At 35.1% G+C, this 19,253-nt stretch overlaps 2 protein-coding genes across 2 annotated transcripts; both read left to right on the forward strand.

Moving 5' to 3' along the window:
• The first annotated feature begins 276 nt into the window (after window positions 1-276).
• Window positions 277-7,257, forward strand: gorasp1a (golgi reassembly stacking protein 1a). Its single transcript, XM_067363648.1, has 9 exons — window positions 277-668; window positions 1,677-1,757; window positions 2,346-2,549; window positions 2,640-2,726; window positions 5,208-5,338; window positions 5,443-5,575; window positions 5,927-6,014; window positions 6,108-6,248; window positions 6,335-7,257. Exons 1-9 carry the CDS (start codon window positions 606-608, stop codon window positions 6,799-6,801), a joined length of 1,395 nt encoding a protein of 464 aa, XP_067219749.1. The 5' UTR covers window positions 277-605; the 3' UTR covers window positions 6,802-7,257.
• A 3,627-nt stretch (window positions 7,258-10,884) lies between these two features.
• vopp1a (VOPP1 WW domain binding protein a) lies at window positions 10,885-14,856 on the forward strand. The gene is made up of 5 exons (XM_067363649.1): window positions 10,885-11,071; window positions 11,834-11,892; window positions 13,109-13,186; window positions 13,767-13,900; window positions 13,984-14,856. Exons 1-5 carry the CDS (start codon window positions 11,027-11,029, stop codon window positions 14,160-14,162), a joined length of 495 nt encoding a protein of 164 aa, XP_067219750.1. The 5' UTR covers window positions 10,885-11,026; the 3' UTR covers window positions 14,163-14,856.
• The last annotated feature ends 4,397 nt before the right edge of the window (window positions 14,857-19,253 follow it).

The raw sequence follows: 19,253 nt of genomic DNA on the forward strand, positions 1-19,253 counted from the left end.
ACAAAGCGGCCTGGTTACAAGCTTTCTTCAAAATATCTTCCTTTGTGTTCAAGTTTGGAACAACTTGAGGGTGAGTAATTGATGACAGAATTTTCATTTTTGGGTGAACTACCCCTTTAAGGCAAATATGTGTGACTACTCACACACACACACACAAAAAATCTTTTTGTTGTATTATATTTAATGATATGAATACATTTTGTATTGTAATTACGCAATTTAGCCTCATTCAACTTATTAATTAAACTGCAGTTCTTCAGCAAAAGTAGAGGAAAATGTGATCTGTGAAGAGAGGCCCTCGTTTGTCTTCTGGGGTGCACTATTAGGCCACCTAAAGAAATAAAGGCAGATAATCTCTGAATCAGAGCAGCTGTTGAGGTTTGGGGTTAGATTTAGTTTTGAGAATGAGAATTAACTGGCAAATATTCAAAATAAACGACGTGAGTTCCGAGATAGAAAAATCCTTTGATCGTTGGTATCACGTTCGATTGCTCTCTCCTGCCCGGATGGAAAACATGGCCACGATGTGATGAGTAATCTCTGTCTGGGTCGTTTGTTCAGAGAGCTAAACATAACATTGCAAAACATCGAAACCCTTAAGAACAATGGGTTTAACGCAGAGCAGTGGTGCACCTGAGGGGGGAACAGAAGGATATCACGTGCATGGGGTAAATGTCTTTAATTTTGCTGAGTGCATTTGACAGCAAGCAGCTTTGTATGCTAGCTATGCTTTGATGAAGTTCTAATGTCCGCATTGCTTTAGCTTTGAGTGTGTGCAGTTATATATTTTTAAATGATCTTATAAATAAACAGCCGTGTCAGATACACAGTATAAACACATGGGAAAGTCTTTTCAAGCTTAGAAAAGTGCTTGCAAAGTGGCAACTGCATATTTTATAGGTTCTGTAAATCTGACAGGTCCGAAAACACCTTCTTGTTTAACATTTGCGTTTACTTACATTAAGGTCACGTTACATAGTCTTCAGTGTGTAAAAGTGTTTGCATAGTTTGTATGTTTTTTGTTTTACTATAGTGTCATGGTCAGTAATCCCAACAGCTCCTGGATTTAGTAATATGTTTACGCGTAGCCGCCACGTCATTGAAGAATGAACCCGCAGGGGGAGAGTGACATAACGTAATATTTATATAAACATATTCTTACAGATATTCATTACTTGAGATTAAGGCTGTTAAACGATTAATCGCATAGAAAATAAAAGTTTGAGTTTGCCTAATATATGTGGGTGTACTGTGTGTAATTATTATGCATATATAAATACAATATTTGACATATTTGAGAAATATTTACAAGTATATGTATTTATTTATATTTGTATATAATTTATATTATATATAAATACATTTTTTGTACATAAATAACATATTTCTCTTAAATATATACATTAATTTGTGTGTATTTATACATACATATTATTTACACACATTACTCACACACATATTATGCAAACTCAAACTTTTATTTTGTATGCGATTAATCGTTTGACAGCACTATTTGAGATTACACACAATTCGGTGGATGTTATTAAACTTCCCAGTGTGCACTATAATGCATACAACGTCAATAAATAGGAATTTAAATGCATTTGAAATATAAAGTCTCCACAGATCTGAATGTAATTTGTGCTCTGCAGTAATTTACTCCAATTCCTTTACAGATTCAAGAGGACTCGCCCGCTGAGAAAGCTGGTTTGGAGCCCTTTTTTGATTTCATCATATCCATTGGCAATAATCGTCTTGTAAGTTTGTATTTGTAAAACTCTTTGCATCCCCTAATTGAGTTCAGTAATCAGTGACAGTGATGTAATCATTGTCAACATTGATTAGGTTTACATACACAAGAATATTCTAATTAATATTGTAATTAGATATTATATATAACTATATGTAATATAGTTTTCATATTTTGATTATGCATTCTTCATGTAAACACTTCAAAATGTCTTATAAATAATGATCCTCAATGTTTCAGAGTAGTCAGTAACTTCAAATAAAAGTACATGTCTTAGTTGGAATAAAGACTTAAAAGGTTAGTTCACCCAAAAATGAAATTTCTGTCATTATGTACTCACCCTCATGTCGTTCCAAACCTATAAGACCTTCGTTCAGTTTTGGAACACAAATAAAGACATTTTTGATGAAATCCAAGGTTTTTTTTGTATCCCCCATATAAAGAAACATTATTGGCATCATTCAAGGTCCAGTAAATGAGTTGGGTGAATTAACCCTTTAACCAAAATATGGTTGTTAATCAGAAATGATTTTCATGTACTGTAGATGTGGTCACTGTTGCTTGGATTATAATGGGTCATATTCTATCTGAACAGAATCAGGAGAATGATTTGCTCAAGGACCTCCTCAAGGCTAATGTGGAGAAACCAGTGAAAATGGAAGTGTATAGTACAAAGACCATGAGGATCCGGGAATTGGAAGTGGTTCCCAGCAACATGTGGGGAGGTCAAGGACTTCTGGGAGCCAGTGTCCGCTTCTGTAGCTTTCATGGAGCCAATGAAAATGTTTGGCATGTTCTTGTAAGTGATCTTTGTGTCTAATAAGCAATCTCTGCATTTCTTTAAATACTTTGGCTTTTTGTGTAATTACTTTGCACCCTCCGGTTTTAGGATGTGGAGCCAAATTCACCGGCAGCACTGGCCGGACTCCAGGAGCATTCAGACTTCATTGTTGGAGCTGACCAGGTTCTGCAAGATGTAAGATGTGATTTATTATCATGAATGCTTGATTGTTGTTTCTATGCATTGCAAGTTATTGGGATCTTATACTATGAACAAACTGCATGAAATAATCCTGAATGTTGGGAGAAGAAGTTGCTATCAATTTTCAAACTGATGGGACCAGGTTGTCTATACCCATTGTGGAACAGGCCATTCCAGGGCGACACGCAAGTTTTTAACATTAGGAGAATATCCACTACTGTGTTCTTTCTGTCAGAACCATTCATCCCTGAAGCATGTTTTATTAGATTGTACTGGATTCAATCCTGTGAGAAACTTTTTTTTTACTCATTTAACACTTTTGAAGAAATTCAAATTGAGTTTTTAGCAAAAATAGATCGGAAAAAAACGTGATATACAGTCATGGTCAGAATTATTGGCACCCTTGGTAAGTATGACCAAAGAAGCCTGTGTAAATAAATCTTCGTTGTTAATCATTTTGACCTTTTATTGAGAAAAATCTCAAAAATCTAACATTCACACTTGCATTGAAGTTTGTGTGTGGGGGGGCTCATTATGAAATAAATGTTTATGAAATACACGTTGCCCACATTGGTGGTCTTCTATTATACCTGATGAGTTTGGAGAACCCCTGACAAGAGATCAGAGACCATTCCTCAATATAGAATCTGTCCAGATCCATCAAATTCCCAAGTCCATGTTGATACACTCTCCTCTTCAGTTTATCTGAAGGATTCAGGTCAGGTGACTGGAATGGCCATGGCAGAACCTTAATTTTGTCCTCAGTGAATCTTTATTTATTTTTTTATTTTGATGTTTGTTTGGATCATTGTCCTGATGAAAGCTCCATCCACGGCCCCTTATACGATTTCTAGCAGAGGCTGAGCAGAGGCTCAACTTTTTATTTCTTTATTTGTTGGTATTTGATGCCATGTATCTGAACAAGATTTCAAGGACCTCTGGCAGAAAAATAGGCCGTTGTCACGGTCTTGGGACCAAAGATAGCCTGTGATAATTTGCTGATACTGTCAGAAATTTAGTATGATCATCTCAAAGTGTGTTTGCTGCTATGACCATCTTCTGACAAACCAATAAAAATGAAATGGCATATTAGTCAATGCGACATGGCCCTAAAACTTAAAACTACTTACCTCAAGCTCCATTTGCAAAATTGGCATGCCAAGTTGGCCTTTTTTTCCTAGCCATGACCATCATCATCGTACAGTCTACATACATGTCATACCCAAGTTTAGTAGATCCATGTCGTACATTATGATTGGTAATGATCATATAGCATTGCTTGTGTGCACCAAACCCATCTCATGGGTTGCTGCCATTTTTTTTTTTTTTTTAATCTGACCATATAACCCAGTTCCATGTGAAGTTCCGGTAGTGTCTGACAAATGAATAAGCTGGAGTTTGTTTTTGAACGAGGGCGAGCCGAGGATTTTTTGAAACCCTCCCAAACCACTTTTGGTGATGTAGGCACTGATATATATATATATATTTCTTTCTGACCACAAGACTCAACTATTTTCTACAATTCTCCATCTGTGATCCTTGGAGAGTCTTAGGCCACTCGGACTATCCTCCTCAACGTACGTTAAGACAATATAGACAGTAGACATGCGTCCTTCCATGCAGATTTGTAACATTTCCTGTTGATTGGAAGTTCTTGGCCAGGTTTCACAGACAGGGCTTAGATTAAGCCAGGATTAGGCATAAGTTAAATTTGGACGTTTAAGTAGCTTTTATAAACGTGCCTTAGATGTGCATCTTGAGACAAAACAATGACTGTGACATATTTTAAGATATGTCAGTGAAGGTTGCTTTCTGTTAAAAGAGCTCAAACATGCTTTTTAGTCTGGGACTAAGCTTAAGCCTTGTCTGTGAAACTGGGCACTTAATTATTGGTGGAAATGGCAATTTTTAATGCTTTAGCTATTTTATTAGAGCTACTTTCTAATTTGTGAAGCTCTACAATCTTTTGCTGCACATCAGAACTATATTCTTTAGTTTTATTCATTGTGATAGATAATTAAGGGAATTTGGCCATTGTATTATCTCATGTTTATACTGTTCAATATGTTTATATGTTCCTAGTCACCCTGGTGTGCTAATTGTAAATATTAAGGGAATGTACTTCAGATATATTGTACTCGTAAGAATTTCTAGGGGTACCAATTATTGTGGCCAACTTGTATTAGAGAAAAACATCTATCTCATAATGTGACCCTCGCCCACATTCATTAGTTTTACTTCAACGAAAGGTTAGATTTTTGTGACTTGTTTATTTTTTATGAAAGATCAAAAGGATAAACAATGCAGATTTATTTTCACAGCCTTCAGTGATCATATTTAGCAATCATTCTACAGCTGTAGATTTACATTTTTCTCAACATGCAAATAGCCATAGAAGCTGGGATGGTGTTAAAAAAGAACAAAAGCAAACATGCAAGTTATTTACAATAAAGCAATGCTTTGATTTCCCAACAGTCAGAGGATTTCTTCTCCTTAATTGAAGCCCATGAGGGAAAACCATTGAAGTTGCTGGTCTACAATACAGATACCAATAAATGCAGGGAAGTGGTTGTCACACCAAATGGTGCCTGGGGGGGAGAAGGAAGGTAATAACCCTGTTACTGAGGATAAAATACTGTAATGAAGTCCTGACCCAGTCATTGTTATGAGGAAATAATTTACATCTTGATAACTTCCTACATCTTTGTAGTCTTGGCTGTGGCATTGGATATGGCTACTTGCACCGAATCCCAGCACAACCCGACAGCCCAAAATCTGAAAAAATCACTTCTCCTGTGGCAGGGACGCCAGAGCAAGAATTTCCTACAAATGGATTCACAGAGGTAGTTTTTTCACAAGACTGTAGTATGATGTCATATTATTTAAAGGGATAGTTCACTCTGCTCACTACATCTGTAAAATTACCGCTGTCTTACGTTCTTTATTTTCAAACTCTAAACCATGATACTTTTATTTTGACCAAAATGATGCTGCAAACACTGGCAGATAATAAGCTGCTCACGTGTAAGAACATGTATTTATTTAATTAAATCACAGCCTTTGCGGTTTGATAATCCCTTTAAATTTTTCACACATGTGCATAAATTGGTTGAACAACATTAACAAATTTGCTTCAGGTTTGAATTTTTTGGTAGATATACTTAAAACAGTGTTACTGGAATCGATATCCTCAGGTGCCCTTAATGGCGTCTGGTCAGTCAATGAGCGGCTTGGATCTTGAAACCCCACTTCCACCTCCCATTCAGAGAGTCATGGATCCTGGTAAGCCATCAAAATATGTGCTTCATCTGTCTCTTCTGTAGAGTAAGAACCATGAAAAGACATTGTAATGCATCAAAGCAATGGTTCCTCCAGGTTTCTCAGATCAGTCAGAAGTGGCCATGATGAATTCAGAGGTGTCAGACATGGCAGACCGACTGGACCTATCCGTTTCGTCCATTGACATGACAAACACATCCCTAGCTGTCCGAGAGGACGTTGACGTATCAGGTGTTGGTGAGGCAGCTTTGCTCATTTTAGGTGAACAGGATTCAATCGGAGAGCTCAAGTCTAAGTTGTGAAAAATGTGTCTCTTTTTGCAGAGGAGCTTCAAGGCCGTGAGGTTCCTTGTCTTGACGAGAAAATTACAGAGCAATACCCTGCTGTGGATTTCAGTTCCTCTGTTACACCACCTTCAGATGTTTCTCCTCCCCTTTCTCTCTCCCACCCTCTTCTCCCAAATCTGCCTCTTGATCATAGCATGCCGACAGACATGGCGTCTTTGAATTCTTCAATCCCATCGCTCGAATCTTCTGTGCCTCCTATAGACATCTCTTCCCTGCTCATTGACCCCGCCGGCCTTCATCTCGAGTCATCCGCTCTGCCTGCAGAATATCCCATGCAACCAAACGAGTCCTCACCTTTCCCCTCAGAAACTGATGTCAATCAGGGTTTTTCTGATGAGCCACAGTCTCTGAAGAGCAGCTGGTCCGAGGGCAAAGCAGAGGCCGACCTGATGTCTTTTAATTCTCATAGTGCAGATGTCAAAGATGAAGCTGCTCTTCAGTAGTGTCACTACCAAGTACTACCTTGTATCTTGTTTACGCAGTTGCTCTACAATCATTGGGTGAGTGTTTTTTAGTGGCTTTGTTACTGTTAGAATCAGGTCCTGGACTTTGCCGAAATGGTGTCTTGTGTGTTTTTTTGAATGGTTGTGCAAATTACTTTTCCTTTTTATTTTGCTTTGCTTTTTTTTTTTTTTTTTTTTTGTGCTAGTAGTCATGATGATTTTAGGCCATAGGTCGTTTTAAATTGAGTAGATCTTAATTTAGAAGATTATGTTTTATGTTACTACATTGAAACCTTTTTATTTAGCTTGATTAATTAAATCTGCTTAGATTGTGAGTTTTAAAATCCACAAAAAGTAGCAGCCAAAACTGTTATTTAATTGACTATTTGTTTTAAATATTTGTATTTATTAAAGGGATAGTTCATCCAAAAATGAAAATTTGATGTTTATCTGCTTACCCCCAGTGCTTCCAAGATGTAGATGACTTTTTTTCTTCAGTCGAACGCAAATTATGATTTTTAACTGCAACTGCTGCCGTCTGTCATTCAAATAATAGCAGTGATTGGGAACTTGAACAATAAGAGTCAAAAAAACTTCCATAGACAAATCCAAATTAAAACCTGCGGCTCGTGACGGCACATTGATGTCCTAAGACACGAAACGATCTGTTTGTGCGAGAAACCAAACAGTATTTATATCATTTTTTAACTTTAATACACCACTATGTCCAACTTTGTTCAGCTTCCGGTGAGTGAGGTCAGATCGCACTCTGACAACGGAAGTGATGTCTCGCGCTCATTGAAGTATATGGGCGAGACATTTCCGTCATAACAACGCGTTTTTTGACCTCACTAACAGGAAGCTGAACGAAGTTGGACATAGTGGTGTATTAGAGGTAAAAATTATATAAATAATGTTCGGTTTCTCGCACAAACCGATCGTTTCGTGTCTTAGGACATTAATGTGTCGTCACGAGCCGCAGGTTTTAATTTTGATTTGTCTAAGCAAGTTTTATTTACTGTTATAGTTGAAGTTCCCATCTACTGCTATTATTCGACAGAGGGCAGCGGTTGCAGTTGAAAATCATAATTTGCGTTCGACTGAAGAAAAAAAGTCACCTACATCTTGGATGCACTGAGGGTAAGCAGATAAACATCAAATTTTCATTTTTGGGTGAACTATCCCTTTAAGCTACTACACAAACACTCATGTTTTGCTGTGTTAAAATGAACACAGTGTAGATTATATAGTGCTAATGTCGGAATATACGCAAAATAGACTAATTTTGTCTAGAAAAAGCATTACAATATTTTGGCTTCTTTGTTACATTAAAAATTTAGAAGTACTGTTTGTTTTGTTTTTGTTTTTTTTTTCTGTGTTGTGGGAATGTTTAAGCTAAGTACAAATTTTTAATACTGGACAAGGGTTGTGTATTAGTTTAGTTTTGCAAACCAAAACCTTCCTGGCTAATTAGAATTTTGAAATTCTTTAGAATCATTTCAATATTAAATTGAAATGTTTGCTACTTGGAAAGAGTAATCTTTTATTTATACTTTGAAAATCTTAAATCAACACTAGATAAATGTTTCTACAGTAGAATGTATTTTTCCCTTTTTTTTTTTTTTCTTTCTTTTTTGAGACTGACTATTTCAGTTTACTTGTCATTAGTCATTTATTGATCTATGCAAATACTGTTATTATATAAATGCCAATGGAATTTCTCTGGTATTATGAGTGTAATCATCACTGCCACATTCAAAAATAGTGTCATACCCAAGCCAGGACTTTAATTTTTATGTTTGATGATGGGAAGATCTAAATGATACAATACCTCTTTGATCTGAACTTCATTGTTGTAAGAGTTTCAGTTTTGAGCAAAGACTTTATATATGTGTCTATACAGGCAACGTGATTTCTGAAGACATCTCTTTGCTTTGTGCTATCATGGTACGAGAATGTTGTTTTAAATTGGACTTTTTATTGAAAAATGTTCAGAATATCTGTTCTTCCTAGAGTGTGAACACAAATGTATATTTTTGTATAGTAATGCTACTGATGTTTGAGAGAAGATTAATTAAACACAGAAAATGGTCGTCTGTACCTACGCAAATTGTATTCTTCGGATTTCTGGGAAAATATCAGTGAAAAACACTGGAACCATATGCCGCAATAAAAGATCCAAATGATAAATTGTTGTTAGTGGTGATTTTTTTTTTATCTGTTGTTGCCTACTTTGGAGTAGATTATTAACAGTGATGGGTGGATTAATTATAAATTGTAGTCCTTTACTGATTCCAAATTACATGACAAAAATTTTAGTTAGTAATGTAATCCATTACTTTACACATTTTAGGTAATATAATCAGACTACTTTTTGATTACATTTAGATTACTTTTGACCCAACTCATTTACCACATTGAATTGAAACAGATAATATTGTACCATACTGATATAAAAATACAATGAAAAAATATTCCATTCTTTGTTATCAATAACATGAAGTGCATTAAACATTACATAGTCAGGGTTTCCCAAACAAGGGCAATTTCACAAAACTAGAAGACGGTTGTACCAAATGACACAATGTTTTGGGACATGCGAATGAACAAGTGAAAACATGAATTTTTTTAAATAGTTAAAAGAGAGTTAGTTACTTTGCCTCATGACCGTGTGGTCCTTTGCAGACGTCTGAATGATGTTACATCCTGACTTTATATTGATTACTCCAAATGACATCAATGAAATTCATTTTTCCTGAACCTTTTTTCTCATAACAAAGCAATGACTTCTACACATAATTGTAATACCATTTTCCACTATGTTATAAAATCTATAAATCATACTATAAAATCATGCCAGAATAAAAAAAAAAAATAAATTTATTTTAAGATATTTTAATCACAAATTAAATGGCTATATCAACCTTTGGACGGTTAAACCGAATGACCTTTTGACACTTCAAAATCTTTAAAATACCTTTATATGTAGCAAAATAAAATTAAAACCTTTTGGATTCAATAAAAGAGATCTAGTTGTACTACCTTACTTTGGATGTCATATCTTTGTTTATTATTATTATTATTATTATTAAGGGCTTTGTACCAAAAAAAAAAAAGACCAAAAAATGACCAGTCACGTCATTGACCCATGTATATGATGCTTTTTAGAAAGGAAAATTTAAAGCATGAAAAAGTAGCAGGGAGAATCAATAAATTATGAATGATTTACTGCCATTGTGTGAATAATATGTAATCAATAAAAAGTAACTAGTCTGATTATGAGTATTTTAACATGTCATATAATAAAATTACAAGTACTTAATTTTCGGAATCTGATTATGTAATCCAGATTACATGTAATCACTAACGACCCAGCACTGGATATTGAAGGTAAAGATTAAAGGGATAGTTCACCCCCCAAATTAATATTCTGTCTCTCTCAGGCTCACCCTCATGTCGTTCTAAACATGACTTTATTTCTTCTGCAGAAAAAAGATGATACTTTGAAGAATATTGGTAAAGCAAACAGTTTTGGATTGATATCCTTTGTATGGACAAAAAAAAAAAAAACCTTCCTCAAAATATCTTTCACGGATAAAAGAACGACATAGGTTTGAACTCATCTGAAGGGTGAGTAAACAATGACAGAATTTTAATTTCTGGATAACTTTAATAATAAATTAAAGATTGTTATTACGGTAATAATCATAAATTGATGATAAATTCGTGCTTACTGCTCAACTTTTTGGGATAAGCTATATTTAAGTGCCTTTTAGTTTTAACACAACATTGATTGTGTGAAGTAACGTAGATCCCTAACGAAAGCGCACAAAACTAGCAAGATTTGAAAAAAAGAAGGGAAAAAAAAAACTACTAGCTGTTAGAAGTGTAATCAGTAAGAAGTCTAGTTTAGGTTATTTGGTGACTAAATGTGTAAAGGAGAGCTGCACAAGCGTGTCTTTGTGATGTAAAGTCATGTGATGTCATCCTTCTCATGCTCCTCACTGTATAATGGGGAACTGCGATGCCACTGCACGAGCGCTGCTTGAGGGTCTAATAATGTTCCAGTCCAGGACATGTGGATCAACAACCCATCATCAAACAACGAGCATCACCGCTGTCGAGCGGGTTCAGTGACCTCTGCATGTGTCTTGAATTCTCTGTCGGGTCTTGAGGTAAGACAGGTACAGCAGGCTGATCTCGCGCTGTGAGGCCTGAATACAGAATGCGACAATTATGCGGCCTCCTCTTCACACTTTTATTTGCTGAGGTGAGTAACAGCATTTCATTATTTTGATTATTTTCAGCAAAGTTAACAACAACACGTTAGTTTTGAACTAGACTTTATTTTGTATTATCATTTTGTTGTCGTGCATATCTTGCTCCGCCAGTCTCTGTGACACAAATATCTTACAATATATTCCACACACAGACTTTGTCCATCTAGCACAAAACATTGTTTATTGTTCTTGTCCAGGACTCAGACAAAAAGCTCTTTGTAGTTTATTTTTCATGAACCATGGTGTCAGATGCAGTCCACAACTGTCACAAAAATGCCCATTATGTTAAAATATGGTTTTAAAGGACACAATAAGTTCCTGAGGTTGAAACTGTCATAGTCATTTATTTTTTATTTGCTATTTTTGCAGTGGTTAATTTTGTGTTGGTTTTAGCATATAAATAGGGTTATGTCTGGTAAAATGGGCCAGTAGTTTATCGTATTTAATCACTGGAAACCATTGTAAACAGTTGTCTCAACTGGCTGGACAGGAAAAACTTGAGTGTCACAACATGGTAATTCACAACTTTATGCAAACAAGACAAAATGACAGAAGAGAGAAAACACAAAAGTTGCCTGAAATGTCTGATTTCAAACAGTGTTTAAATTTTTTTTTTTTTTTCTTTTCAGAATAATTGGGTTAGTTGCAGCTTGTATGCTCTTCCATGAAAACTGAATCAGTTTAGAGATAATCACTTCTGCACATATGTGACGTTATTTTAAAAAAAATAAAAACAAAATCTTCTTTTGCAGGCTGTTGCTGAAAAAAAGTACTGTTGGTATTTCGAAGGAGATTATCCAGTATACTTCATGTACGTATAATAGATTTTATATATATATAAAATCTTGTTTCTGTCCTTCACACGCACGCACACACACACACACACACACACACATATATATATGTGTGTGAAGGACAGAAACAAGAAGCTAAAAAACCAGGACCTTCACTACCCCTATCTGTACTAACCTCACCCCTTTTCCTTTAAAAGTAGAACAGCGGTTCATTCAGATGCACATTGAAAAAAAGAGAATTCTTCAGCTCAGACCCCCTCCAAACCCTTTACTAGTTTCAATAAAAGTAATTTATCACAAGTGCTCCCGTATTCCCAGCCTCTGACATACGCCACAGGAGGTGAGGTACAAACAGTTCAGTCTTCACACCAAACCCACTGATTAATTCTCCTGCAGCCACAGCAGACAGTACTTCATGCTCCTTAACTACATTCAGTTCAGAACAGGACATACATTCATCAATTTTGCTTGTGCAGTGCCCACAAATCATTTGTGCAGCACCAACTACTAGGTTTTATCTTAAACTATGATTAAACTGTAAATAAACTATATAAATTTGTAGATGATGGTCACCTTTTCTTACTGTGATATAACTCTTATTTATTTACAGTGCAACTGAATAAATTCTCTCTCTCTCTCTCTCTCTCTCTCTCTCTATATATATATATATATATATATATATAAATGCTACCGTCCAAAAGTTTTATTCAAACTTGAAATTTGATAAAAAATACAGTAAAAACAATAATTTTGTGAAATATTATTAGCCTACAATAAAAAAAAACATTCTATTTTAATATATATAATTTTCAGCAGCCAGTTTTCAGTGTCACATGATCCTTCAGAAATCATTCTAATATGCCGATTTGCTGCTCAAGAAACATTTCTTAGTATTATAAATGTTGAAAACAGTTGCGGTGCTTAAAGGCACAATATGTACGTTTTTTTGATTAAAATATCCAAAAAAAACACTAAAAATGTTATACAGTATATTTTGTTGATTTGTACATTATCCCAGTTGGTTCCAACAATGTTTAAATCCAGAGAAATCAGCTATTTTAACCAGTGTAACAGCCCGTGTCAATTTAATGCATCCTTGGCTGACCCCAAACTTGTGAACGGTAGTATGTATGAATATACCGTATAACCAATCATACATATTTTAGCATGAACTTCAAGCCATATTGAAGGGCTACAGTAAGGACTGAGGAAGAATATGTGTCTGTCTTTTAGATGCAAGACATATGAGGACTGCTGTGGAACACAATGCTGTGTTCGAGCCCTTTCTGGTCAGAGAATATGGTATTTCTGGTGAGTCACTTGCTTCATTTTCAAATTGTTTTTTATAACTACAGGAGTTTTTTTGGGGAAGTTGCATTCAAAATGTTATTTGGCTCAGAGGGTTTATTGGAACATCCATCCATTTTCCAAACCGTTTCGTCCTCTGTAAGGTTGCAAAGTACAGTGATCTTCTCGCTGTAGGGATGTGCAACGATTAATCGCAATTAATCGTTTGCAAAATAGAAGTCTTTGTTTATGTAATATATATGTGTGTTCTGTGTATAATAATTATGCATATATATATACAGACACATACATGTATATATTTAAGAAAAATGTTAGATTTATATATAAAATATTTATATGTAATATAAAATATATATTTATTTAAACATGCATATATTTCTTTAATTTATACATGTATGTGTGTGTGTTTATATATGCATAATTATTATACACAGAACACACACATATATTACATAAACACAGACTTCTATTTTGCAAACGATTAATCGTTGCACATCCCTATCTCGCTGTGAGATGAAAGTGCTGCCATCCTGGATTGGAGCAATTCATGTGATTTTATGGGCTATTTTTGATTGGTCCTTAGGCTGTTGCTGATAATTGGAATTCTGTGCTGCTGCAGTACTGGGTACTTCATTCGCAGACGTGTCCACCCTTACCCTCCACCTGGGGAACCTGATTTTAACGTGGCCTTCACCAGACACCCCATCATATCTCCAGGTACTCTCTCTGTATGCCCCTGTCCTGCAAACACCATTAATGTGGTTTGATCTGCTGTGTATGTTGTCTCTGTGTGTTGGCAGGACTGCATCAGGCTGGCTTTCACAGTTATGGAGACTCAGAGACTGCAGTCATTTCCACCGTCTACCCAGTGCAGACCCACCCCGGTCACGTGACTGCAGTGTATTCAGCCCTGCCGTCCTACTACAGCCAGCCTCCTCCTTCCTATGATCAGGTCATGCAGGGCTCGCAGAAGAAATAAACAGAAGAACACAGTGTCCTGAGCAACAACACTACAGATTCTCAGTGACTTTTTGTTACTCAAACTTAAAGTCTGTGAGGTGAAAGGAAGAAAGAAAGAAAAAAAGAAAGAAACTGAAGAAGCTCAACAACTCAGGCATCACTGGAGGAAACTTACAAACTGGAGTAAGAGTACAAAAACAAAAATATAGACATTGAAATGCTTCCATCTTTCTATCAGCATAAAAGAGAGTCAGAGGTAATAGTAGATCTGTGTAACAAGAGCCTGCTTATGCGTTATAATTTTACTAAATTGTTAGAAAACTTAAAAAAAGAGTGCTCTAAAAGTATCAAACATTTTATTTCTTCACTTATTGACTATGAAAATGTCATTGACTGAAATCTACTGCATGGTACATTTATTTTTTTTAACAAACAGATCACCCATAACCCCAATAAAGTTGGTCTTTTAAAATGTATAGCTTTGCTTATTTTACATATATTTATTACATTTATTTAATAATACATTTATACATTTGTTTTTAATTAGTTATTATTAAACCTATTTATGTGGATTATTAATGAATTATATTTAGTATTTTATTTATTATATTATATACATAACATACAGGTACATTCATAAATCTAGGGTCGGGAAACTTTTTTGACCAAAGAGCGATTTTTTTATTTTATTTTAGGTTAAACCTTTTAGGTAACCTAAAAAAACAATAAAATAATTTTATTTTATATATATATATATAGATAAATATATATGTTACTATTATTGAAATGTTTGTACTATTATTGAAACACACACACACATATATATATATATATATATATATATATATATATATATATATATATATATGTGTGTGTGTGTTTTTTTTTTCAATAACATTTCAATAATAGTAACTTTATTATGTCCACAGACAACCAAAAACAAACAAATGCAACAAACAATAAATAAGTTGCAATAATGAATTAATTGTGCAGGGATTTCGCTGTAAGGTTGAGTTACCAACTGAGGAGCAGAACAACGCACTGTGCTTACATCGATTGTGTTTATGTGTCCTCAACATGGTGGCATTTTAAAATATTACCTTTAGGCGCGCAACCAAAGACAGGCCACTATGCACAGAAACCATCCTATCAGTATTCAGTTCTCTCTCGCGGCTTATTGCGCTTTTATTATTATTTTTTAATATCAAGCACATCCCGCTCTTTACTTATTCATTCATGCTCCGTTATTTATAACTTCAAACAATATTGTCAACTGAAAGCTGCGTGGATTAAATATGACACATTTAAGCCTCGTTTACTAAAATCACGTGACTTTGGCAGTTTGATACACGCTCCGAATCACTGATTCGAAACAAATGATTCATGAAGCATGTGTTTCGAAATCGGCCATCACTAGTTAAAGGTGCGTTCATTCTCCAACAGAGGGGGCTGTGCAGCTACACTTGGTTGCGCGCGCGCCGCTACTTCATGAGGAACGTAATCTGGATCTGGACCAGAGCAAAGCGCCATTATCGTCAAATATCAAAATAAACATCGTTATCAGTTTCAAGGTTAGTAACATACTAACTATTCAAACTGTTTGTATGTTTTATAACAGGGCCTCAACGGGGTGCGAGATTGTTTTGCACAATTTTAAACGTCCACAAAAGTTCCGCAGTCACAACGCAGCAATTTCCACACACTCGTCTTAACTACGTGGTGAAGGTACACTCAGATATGAATAAATAAAAAATAAAATAAAATAATACACATACTTTTTGCTTAAAATAAGTCTAAAATGCAAAATAATAGTTAAAATTAGTTAAAAAGTTAAAAGTTGTAGCCTAATTTCTGGACAGTAGCTAAAAACAGCATGTGAAAATTAAAATATTGAATTCAATAATGTTAAAACATATTTGTTAAATATTTATCTTCTTATAGGCTTATTTATGTTTTATTTTTGAATATGTTTTTGTAAAGTCACACGAATGTTAGACTATAACAGTATTGTTTAGAACTGCTTTTACAGTGGTTATTAATCGTGTAAAAGTTTTTTTTTGGTTGTATTTAAACCTGAGCAAAAATCCTAATAATAAAACTAAATCATAATTATTCATGTAATAATAGCCTATAAGGAACCCACAACAATTAAAAACAAAAAACATTAAAAAATTTATTGTCCCTGTTTTTTAAATAGAAATGAGATTTTTGTTCACCTAAAATAGGAAATGTCCCCAGTTTTCATTTCAGAAATCTGGTCACCTAATTCAAAAATAGTTATCTGCACGATGCCTTCTGCCTTTAGGTCAGTTATATTTCATTTAAATGACATGTAAAATAAAAACATACATTGTGATGTAATGGTGTTTTCTGGAAGGGACTAAAGAACAAAGTATTTTTATCAGCTGAAAGGCAGAATACAAATGTTGTTATTAAGTAAGATAGACATTATATAACAGCTTCAGGTTATGTTTTAGTGTTGGAAACATGTCCCACATTGTCCCACACAAACTTAGTAATCATCCCACATTTGGTTTGTTTGATGGTGGTCACCCTAGTGCCGAATGAGCTTCAGCAGAACAACAGTGAACGGCGAACATTAAATAGCTATAGCTTACGTAAATGTTTCTCAGCTGGTGGGTTGCAAGACCGCGCACTTTTCAATCACACGCAAATATGATGCAAAAAAAATTTATCACATTTAAATGCATCAGCAAATGGGAATTCAAAAGAGAACACTTTTTTTCTTTGTAGGCCTAATGAGTTTAATTTTAAGTATGATAGAACTGTTGCAATTATTTATTTTGTCAATATAGAAAGTTAAACATTGTGTTTACTTTTTTGGTTACTTTTTGAAACAGACAAACTCAGAATTCATTGGAATCCCTCAGAATTCAATGAACTCAGAGTTCATTGATTATACATAAAATTCAATGAAGGTTGAATAATCTTTGAAGTATGTAGTTATCGTCTCATCCATGGTGATGCAGCAATGAAGAACAACTATTGGGGGTTCTGAGAACCAGAAGTGACTGAGCAAGTTGAAATTTAGCTATAATATAAGCCCCTTTATTAATATGCCTGCAAGTGCGGAATGATAAAAAAAAAGGGGGGTCAAATTCACTCAGCATTCCATGATCTCAATTACAATTAAGTAGGCTACAAACAAACAAACTGTATTCAGTTGTGTTGTAGGCACAGTCCAGTAGCTACATTATAATCAGACTAATTTTTATGTTGAAATAATGAAGATTTCTGTGCCACTCCAGACTGGTTGCTGGCTCCTGCCTGGCCACCCCTATGAAAAAATCCTGGCTCCGCCACTGAACGCAGCATAACACAGAACAAATTTAGTGGTTTGCAGGTTTAGGATTAGGGGTGGGGGAGGGGTTAGGATTAGGCAGTCAGATAGCGACTTCAACTTGATAGTAATAATTTGGCAGGGAGTCGAAATTCGGCACAACACCTGTTACGTTAGGCTACAACTTGAAATATATTGTAATTCTAAACTTTTAATTAACTTTGGTAGGCTGTACAATGAAGGAATTGTAATTGGCTGCTTTTTCTGCAGAAAGCTCATCTCTCTTGATGCGTTTAATTTTTCAAAAAAATGTATCGATCATTTGTTGGTAATGGGCGAGAGACCTCGTGGGCCATAGCTTTCTGACTACTGATATAGTGAGATATATTAGTATCACAAAAGGTGACATGGGAAGGAATCCTTTATCGTAACACAAACCTCAAACTTACAATGAGAATGGTAAATGAAAAGTTTTTGTTTGTTGCATACTCTACTCTGCGGTTCAGCAGGAATTTTGGGTACTTGGTAGGGCTATTGTTAGAGAACATATTTGGGACAAGATGTCTGGATTAGCCTATCTAGCCAAAATTTCTTTGTTTGAAATAGCCTATTAGTATTATTTAGAAACTACATTAATATAATAAGTAAAATAGTATTAACTAATATAAATATTTAATATATTAATGTGACTTATAATCAATATCATATATGTAATACATAAATATATACAAGATTTGTTATGCTTATGTTACATAAATTACCCTTAATTTCCACCACAAGGTGGCGCTGCAAAATAATCTCTAGTTTCTTCCTCTTTACTAGTACTTACCATTGTATACTGAGGGAAAAGGAACACATGCCAAGTTTCTATCTCGTTATGTCATCATTTCTTCCTTAGAATGATGACGTATGCAACATTTAATCAAATTCGCCTTGTTTGGAAAAGGCCATAAGAATTTTCATTCTCTTCAAGGCATTGAAAACCCTTGTCTCTGTCTATACCGTAATAAACTGTGAAGAAGACAAAGAAACCCCTGTGGTAACCTAAATACAGCCCTACAGGTGTGTAGCCTTAGTTGTAAACCTCAGGTAAATCTTACAAAATGCATCTGAGGACATTTAAGGTGAACTAAAAGGCCAAAGGACAAACTGTGAAAGAGAACTGTGTTCTGTATGATCATATCTGATCTGAGCTTGTGTTTAGATCTGAGATTGTTTGATTCAGGGCCACATTCATTCAGTCTCTCAAGAAATCAGCACATTAAAAGTCATTCTTGTGATGAAGCTGTAAATCCTGAAGCAGTGTTGCGATTCTCTTCTGAGGGGAGGCCAGATCAAGCATGTCAGCAGTGGCAGATCTGTCCTTATGAAATTTCAAGTCTAGACTTCACTTTCATGTATTTTTCCCCACAGTGAACAATGTAATTCTATAATTACTTGCATGCAGAGGCCTTGAGAACGTCGTGAAATGACTGAAACCACCCCATCTCATTTCATGTTCCTGCAATATGGAATCAATGGATCATTTCCATTGAATTAATTTATAAAAAAAGTAGTTCTTCACTCCGTCCGTGGCCCAATAGGGTCTGGTTGGGGAGAGGTCAAGGGCAGGGGTTGCTTTTTTTCCCTTTTTTTGTATTGCAGTATCTAGTATTTCATCTGTGCAAATCACTAAAGATTACGAAGGCACTTGAAAAACAAAAAAAAACCCTTCTCTCCCTCTTGTAACAACATCTCTTCTCTGACTACGTGTTTACTGCTGCGAGGGCGGGACAACCTGTCATTCACATGAGCAAAACCATCCAACCA

Source organism: Chanodichthys erythropterus, chromosome 16 (genome assembly GCF_024489055.1).
Source record: "Chanodichthys erythropterus isolate Z2021 chromosome 16, ASM2448905v1, whole genome shotgun sequence".
NCBI classification, from domain to species: Eukaryota; Metazoa; Chordata; class Actinopteri; order Cypriniformes; family Xenocyprididae; genus Chanodichthys; species Chanodichthys erythropterus.